This window comes from Salvia splendens, chromosome 13, assembly GCF_004379255.2.
Source record: "Salvia splendens isolate huo1 chromosome 13, SspV2, whole genome shotgun sequence".
Taxonomy (NCBI): Eukaryota; Viridiplantae; Streptophyta; class Magnoliopsida; order Lamiales; family Lamiaceae; genus Salvia; species Salvia splendens.
In genome coordinates this window covers 19,842,052-19,850,139 of record NC_056044.1, presented here as the reverse complement: position 1 = coordinate 19,850,139, position 8,088 = coordinate 19,842,052, and the positions used below count along the sequence as shown (strand labels likewise).

Sequence of the window (8,088 nt, the reverse complement as noted above, 5' to 3'; positions counted from 1 at the left end):
TGTCAGAATGAGCTCCTCGACAAGAGTCGCTCCTCGACAAGAGTCAAAACTGTCTGAATTAGCTCCATGACAAGAGTCAAATCTGTCTAAGATGGCTTCTAGATATGAGTCAAAACTATCTAAGATGGCTCATGGATACGAGCTAAAACTATCTAAGATAGCTCCTAAATATGAGTAAAAACTGTTTAGACAAGTTCCCGGACACGAGTTAGATTGGCTCCTTGACATGAGTTAAAACTGCCAACAAAAAATTGAAGAACTCTTTGACATTAGTTAAAACCGTCAACAAAAATTGAACAACTCCATGAAGAAGTTTCTTGAAATGAGTCTAAACTTTCATGAAGAAGCTACATGATAAGAGCCTAAACTTTCAATGAAGAAAAATGAAGAATCTCTTTGAAATGAGTCTAAATTTTCAATTATTCCAACACTTACCAATATTACATCGATTCTCTATTAGAAATCAAAAACCTCATTTTGATTTATACGCATCAACCTCTTCTCCAACGAAAGTCACGACGATGGAGTGCACAACTCGTTCTCGTTCATGTTCATTTTCACAGCTCCATTGTTCATCGCCTTTACGCGAAACGATGCCTGCAACAACATCCCTTCATTCTAAAACCACACTCTACATGAAACAAAAACCATGAAAATTAACAAGTACTATCTGTTTTATTTTACCTTCTTATCCGCTCCAAACTCAATCACATCCCGTGGGTGGATACGAGCCGGAGTGTTGGGCAACAAGCGCCGTCGCTTGCCTTTGTTACTGCAAATTTTAAATTGGAGTCTCGTGAAATGTCTCTCCAAGTATGAACACCATCAAACCAACATAGTCTAAACTCTTACTCTGTGATCCAAGTGCCATACTCGCTCCTTGTATCAGTCACGAAAAATGCGCCATCTATATAGTTTATTCGAGCATGCATCTTCGATACCTAAGAAATCATTCACTTTTTCCTATAAAGACATACATGAGAATACAACACAATTTGTATCAAGTAGATAGTGATCTCACCTGCCGTGAAGCTATACTTATCGACTCTCCATGCGACTCTGAAGCCGCCAAACTCCTATGAAAATAGTGTTAATACTTAAGTGTGCTATATTTCAAAGGTAAGGAAATGTTTTTTTCAGTACTCTCAATACCCGATTACGCATGGCTTGTTCTCGTCTCGCCTTAAGAAAATTGTCTCCCGTTCAACATTTGAATCTCCAGAAGGGCATAAAAACCAACTGTGTGTGACATGATAGATTTTTGTCAAACAGAACAAGATGAATTCAGACTATAAAGATAATACTCACTCGGCATCCATAGCCCGCTCTAGCGCATCATCGTCTGTAAACCATCTCTGTAACTGATCACTGGCCTTCACAACATAAAACCAGAATCAAATATCAGAAATGAGTATTCGACATCTACTTTAATAACAGACTGAAGATAGTCTCGTACTCTGTCAGAAATTCTACACTGCAGTGGTCTTCCTTCAAGTTTTGAACTGCAAAGTACGAGCAATCAGAAGAAATTTAACCTAAACAAGCACCATATTATGAGGATGGATGTGTTTTGAGTTCACTGGAATTGAGGTTTATTTAGATGAGAAGGGATTTGAATTCTCACCCGTTACCGCCTAGAACCCAACCGAGCATTAAAGGCATCATATAGTCGATCATCAGCCTGCCTCCAAGTGCTCCAGGATGCGGTATTTTATACTTCGTCAAGAACTACAGAACATATCATTCGCCTCTGTCATCTTACAATGTTCATGAACTATTGTGACATGTAAAAAAGTAGTTACCGATAATGGACCAAGTCCGACACCAAGATATGCCCTGTAGGTTGTCGCCATTATTGCAGCCATTCTTGCTAGTCCATGGATGATTGCAACTCGTATTTTTCGAGCATTTTCATATCTGTAAGAAGGAAATTTAAAGAGAGCCACTAAACTACAAAACTAGATGTAAACATTGAACAACTTACCTCTTCAACGAAGATGGCACGTCAACTGCATTTCCTGAAGTACTTTGACTCCACGCCTTATCAAGCTCCAGTGCTAGCTGATATCCATCCTGGAACGATAAGAAGCTGATCAGAACTGATGATGGACATGTGAAGTGGATAGAAGATCCTTAACTGAGATATGGAAATTTTAAAACGCGGCTTGTGTGGTCAAGAATATATAGTTCAAGAAAGTTACCTATTAATTTTCTTAGCAATGAGAAATGGAATTAAATGTAAATTCTACCTCAATCGCCATACAACCGCCTTGGCCCAAGTTTGGCTGCATAGCGTGCACTGAATCGCCCAACAACGTCACTCGTCCCTTTCCCCATGTAAATATTGGATTCCGGTCATATATGTCACGTCGTAGTATAGCATCTTCCTCTGTTGCTAGCAATAGTTCTATAACATCATCGCACCAACCATCAAACAGTTTGAGTAACCTCTCTTTTTTACCTGAAAATCAAGAAAATAAAGTTCAATAAAAATACAAATTAGTTGTGTCAAATATCTATCATTAAGGTCTGAGGCATCAAATTAGTTGTATTTGCTTTTTTTAGCAGTTCATGAAATTGATTATACAAAATTCTTCTATTGTATTCCGCATCCGGCTTCATTGTGTGAAAGAATAATCGAACACGTTTATTCACACCTTTGGGATTATCTGCACCTCCAGGTGACTCCTTGTGAAATGCGTACCACTGCATTTTTCCTTGACCCACGTCGGAAGACACGAAGTACTGTTTGTGGCCTAAAAACACTCGGTACCTGGAGAAGCATAAGCATAAACTTTGACACAACCTTACAGAGTTCATAATGCATTGAATACTTGGTGGCTGGCTAATAACATACCCAACAGTAGTTATATCGGCAGGAACGAAATCTGCTATGCCAGTGTAGCAGGTATAGCCCGAGTATACAGCCTCACTCGGTCCAAATAATACATCCCTCACCTATATTAGATCAATCATATTTATAGCTAGTAAACCACATTTTTCCTAAAATTTTATCTGTTTGAACTATTCAAGAAACATAACCGTATACAAATCAGGAGATACCTTTGACCGTATCCCATCAGCGCCAACGAGAACATCTCCTTCATAGCACTCCCCACTTTTAAGTCTCACCATAACCTAAAATTTACATAGCATGGGAAAATATTAAGTACAGTACTTCAAATATCTACCTTACTGAAGGAAGAGAGTTTATTACCTTTTGACCATCATCCTTGAAGTCCACCACATTGCTTTCATTCTTGATCACATCTGAACCGACCGCACGAGCAAGAATTTCCTGTAACGTCATGCGACTTATGACCCGAGTAACAGGAAGCCCCTGCTCAACTGCAGGGGTGAATGTATCAAACTTGACGTACCTGCTCATCAAGCCAGCCAACCATTTCATGTCATTCATTACTACAATTTCTCCAATCCCACACTTAATTTATCTCAAATTATAAAAATACTCGAAACAAAATTTTCTTACTAACTTAACAACTTCACCAATAATATTTAATTTGCATTTATTGAGCATTTGAAGTATTACGATCTAGACAAAATTAGGCTATATCTGATGGTGGTCACATGTATGAAGAAGATTCCCCATGTGTAATAAAGAAAAAAATATAATAATAATATAATAATAATAATAATAATAATAATAATAATAATAATAATAATAATAATAATAATAATAATAATAATAATAATAATAATAATAATAATAATAATAATAATAAATAATAATAATAATAATAATAATAATAATAATAATAATAATAATAATAATAATAATAATAATAATAATAATAATAATAATAATAATAATAATAATAATAAATAATAATAATAATAATAATAATAATAATAATAATAATAATAATAATAATAATAATAATAATAATAATAATAATAATAATAATAATAATAATAATAATAATAATAATAATAATAATAATAATAATAATAATAATAATAATAATAATAATAATAATAATAATAATAATAATAATAATAATAATAATAATAATAATAATAATAATAATAATAATAATAATAATAATAATAATAATAATAATAATAATAATAATAATAATAATAATAATAATAATAATAACAAAAAGGCAGGTCAGTACATACTGTTTTATTCCTTAAAAAATAGACAAATTTGACAAATTTGTAAAGGCAGGAGTTTCACTCTATCATTAATCAAATAAGGGAGAGAAATAATAAAAGTTTATTAGTGGGTGTGATTTGTTAAAAACTTTTTATATTTAATTTCGGTGTAATTTTGGAGGACAAAGGGAATATGCCGTAAAACCAAAAAATAAAAAATAAAATAAAAAACACTAACCAATCACCGGAGATGCCATCAACCATGCCGTTGATTCGATCGCCGGTGATGCAGCCGGCGGAGAAGATTTGGTCGGCGACGTCGGTGTCGATGGCCTCCAAGGCGGCGAGGGCGTTGCTCTGGAGCTGAATAGGGCCCCTGTATTGGCCCTCGCCCCTGATGGCACTCAAATCCCTCTCGAACACCACCACCTCGAACCCTTTCCTCTTCGCCGCCAGCGCGAAAGCCAGCCCCCCGATCCCGCCGCCGGCCACCAGAATTCGCGCCTTCTTCTCACTCTCTACGGCCTCGGCAGCAGCTTTGACCTTTTGCTGATTCCGGAAGCGGCGCAGCGAGTGGGGCGTGAGAGGCGGAGGCGAGAAATGGGCGATTGAGAATGTGGTTGGAGAGGGATTGATTGGGCAGTAGAAGAGGATTGAAGTCATAGCTTTATTTCACCTGCTACGACACACAGTTTTAATTGGGGGTGTGAGAAATTCTGTTTGGACTAAAAAAGGAGAGTGGAAGAAGGTGCTTATCTGTGTCAGTTCTGACACACCACAATTGATGTACTAAATTTTAGACACTTGTCGCTGTCTGCAGATGATGTTTTTTCGGGATACATCAATTCACCATTTATAACTTGATATACATCAACTCACCAAAATGTTTGTGTTAAAGTTAGGTGGTTAGTGATATTTGGCTTATTAATCTTGTCTCAACTCCGACTCCGAGACACGCAAGAACAAGATGTCCCAAGCCTACACCAAAGTTGACCCAGACAAATCTGAAGGATTTTATTTTAATTATTAAGTATTTTACTTAAACAAAGTCGACCCACCCGCACAGGCCTCCTCCGGCTCCGGACACTAATTCTTTGTTGCTAGGAACTTTTAGTAGTGCAGTGACAAATGTAGGTGCGTTAGAGGGGTCAGCCGACCCCACCACTGGTCTCACAATGCTGCTGAAAAATGTCTTTCATGCCATTTGAATCATGCACTTTTGATTAACAATGTAAAGTAATTGCAAGTGGAAATCGCAATACTTGCGACTATAGTACATTAGTACTCTAATCCCTCCGCCCCAACTATGTTGAGTCAAAATTTTTGGGCACGCAAATTAAGAAATTGTGTTGAAAAGTACTGCTTCCGTCCCACTGAAGATAACACACTTTCCTTTTTAGGCCATCTACAACGCTGTCACTATACCGTCCCTTAAAACACTATTTGCGGGCCCACTGTACTTTTTTACTCCATCCCTTAACTAAGGGACGGAACCTACAACCCTCCGTCCCTTAACCGTCCCTTAAATTACTATTCATTCAATTTCATTTTTTATTTTTTTTTCCAACAAATTCAATTAATAAAAAACACACTTCATTAACAATAAAATAAAATTACAACATAAAATAAAAATACAACTTAAAAGTTAAAATAATTAAAAAAACACACAATTAAAATCCTAAAAAAATAAACATGGCATAATTTAAAATACAATTTTATAGAAAATAAAAAAACTACTCCGCCGGCGAATCATCCCCCGAAGGCGGTGGAGGTGCACTAAAGCCGGTAGGAGGCGGAAGGCCAAGTTGGGCTGCCATAAAGACAATTCCGTTCCACTACTGGGCGGGCGTAAAGCGGGAAGTGTCCGCCATTGTGGCGGTCATGTACATGGCCATAAGGGAGTTCGAGCCTCCCCCGAGTCCGAGCACGAGCCAGCCTGGCTTGATTCGCTTAAGCCCTTCCTCGCTCTAGCCGCCTTCACAGCCTTGGTCCCTTGCGGCCGATGGTGCCCATGGAAGGATCCCCCCGGCATCGCCGGCCGTGCCCTCAACCTCCTGCGAGGCACCCTCTTGTGCGCCGCTGCCCTCACCGGCGTCACCAGACGAGTATTGGCCACTCGCCGTGTGCTTCGTGCGCTTGGAGGTTGAGCCCGAGCTGGAGCGGACACCGCCGGCCCACCTTTCCTTGTCTTTGAGGACTTGCCAAACATCAACAAATTTGAATTGTTTGCCGGTGTCGTCGTGGTAGACGCGCAAAGCCGACCTCAGAATGTCGGCGCCCGTGGATCCGCTTTGGTACTGAGCCGTTTCGTTCGTGTAGATGCCGCAGAATCTTTTGACCTCTCTGTCGACTCGGTCAATGTGAGCGCGAAGCATCTTATATGTGCGGCGGCGGGACCCCTTCGCTTAATCTGGTGGTAGGCCTCGGAGACCTTTTCCCAGAAACACTTCCGGCTTTGTTGATTTTCGACGATGGGATCGTATGAAACACGGATCCAGGTGTTGTACACCGCCATCGTTTCTTTGCTGCTGTACGGATGCCGGCCTAGATCCTCCTCCTCGCCCGCCTCCGCCTCTGCCCTGGAGCTTCCACCGCCTCGGCCTCCTCCCGGAGTGGGTTCAAAGGAATAATCCTCCTGAATCTGGGATAATCCCTGCGAATACCGCGGGGCAGAGGGACGAGCATATGCATCCACGTCAAAATTGGGTGGTTGGTACCCCCCAGCGTCGACGAACCCTGGGTGCTCTGCGTCGACGAACCGGAACTACCAAATGTCTTGTACATGCTCCCCCAGTCGCCGAACGCGTTGAGATCCCACGCGGTGGAGCCGCCACCGCCGGAGTTTCCGTCGCCGGACATTATGTGATGAGATGTTAGATGAAAATTGGAGAGGAAATGGAGATGATTTGGGGAGAGAAGATGTGTAGTTGTATGTGAAATGAGGATGAATTAGGAGTATTTATAGCGTAAAAAAATAAAATATAAAATAAAATAAATAAATAAAAAACGGCTAATTACCGTTTACAATTTTTATTTTTATTATTTTTTTTAAATTCAATTTTTTAAAAAAATGATTTATTGCGTCAGCGTGACGATGCCCACTCGCGGGCCGCGCGAGTGGGCGTCACGCATGGCGCCTGGGCGCGCCACGTCGCCTCAGCGCGTGGCGAGACGGCTCGTCACTCGTCAAGCCATGACGGGACGCGGGACGGGATCGAGACGGGCTGGGGACGAGACGGGGCGCCGCAACGCGTCGCGCCGCCGTCCCGTCCCCTCGTGACGGAACGCGGGACACCCGTGTAACGCGTTGTAGGTGCCCTTAGTTTGTCCCAACTTAAATGACTCATTACTAATGCAAACACTTTTTTCTCTACTTTATTCCATCTCTCTTACTTTTTACTCTTTCCACCTCACACATAAAATAAAGTTGCATAAATTTTTGCATCGCCCAAGGAAGGGGTCATCTTCCTTGGGATGGAGGAAGTAGGAAAGAGGAATAAAGTAGGAAAAATAAAGAGATGGTAAAGTAGGTGATGTAATAAAGTGATTGAATGTTTTGTTTTTTGTCAAAAAAAGGAATAACTTAACTTAGTTGGGACATTCCAAAAAGAATACGACTCAACTTAGTTGAGACCGAGGGAGTATAAATAAGGGTAAGCTCAAAGTGTTGGAGAATAGGAAGCCGAAAATAGTGGTCGAAGTCATTTGGGAGCACGAAAAGGGGTACTGGCATAGAATGCTCGACTTGGAATTTTGGAATCCTTTGATATGTCCGGTCGAGCGAAAAGAAGGAGAGTCCTGAGAGTTCACCCGACTGGGCATTTTCATATCATTGCGGTACAGTGAGTTTGCCTTGCCTGGGAGATTGAACAGCTTGGTTTTGCCCGACTGAGCATTTTGTCCGAATTCTGGATTTTTGCACAAGACTTATTATATTTTGCTCTCTTGTTGGGGTTTGTATAATAGACA

At 40.2% G+C, this 8,088-nt stretch overlaps 1 protein-coding gene across 1 annotated transcript; it reads right to left on the bottom strand.

The window, feature by feature from the left end:
- Positions 1-251: 251 nt before the first annotated feature.
- LOC121762282 (zeaxanthin epoxidase, chloroplastic-like) lies at positions 252-5,091 on the bottom strand. The gene is made up of 16 exons (XM_042158108.1): positions 4,358-5,091; positions 3,218-3,380; positions 3,064-3,138; positions 2,858-2,958; positions 2,658-2,773; positions 2,250-2,461; positions 1,985-2,073; positions 1,803-1,917; positions 1,625-1,728; positions 1,457-1,502; positions 1,309-1,373; positions 1,153-1,239; positions 1,022-1,076; positions 853-941; positions 685-772; positions 252-597 (listed from the first exon to the last, which is right to left on the bottom strand). The coding sequence occupies exons 1-16, from the start codon at positions 4,780-4,782 to the stop codon at positions 514-516; spliced, it is 1,914 nt and encodes a 637-aa protein (XP_042014042.1). The 5' UTR covers positions 4,783-5,091; the 3' UTR covers positions 252-513.
- Positions 5,092-8,088: the final 2,997 nt, after the last annotated feature.

Excerpts from the sequence above, each read along its gene's own strand:
- LOC121762282 (XM_042158108.1), bottom strand. The coding sequence starts at position 4,782 with ATGACTTCAATCCTCTTCTACTGCCCAATCAATCCCTCTCCAACCACA. Across the intron at positions 2,074-2,249 it reads GCGGTTGTATGGCGATTGAG|GATGGATATCAGCTAGCACT; the intron begins GTAGAATTTACA and ends TTATCGTTCCAG. Across the intron at positions 773-852 it reads TATGGCACTTGGATCACAGA|TAACAAAGGCAAGCGACGGC; the intron begins GTAAGAGTTTAG and ends TAAAATTTGCAG.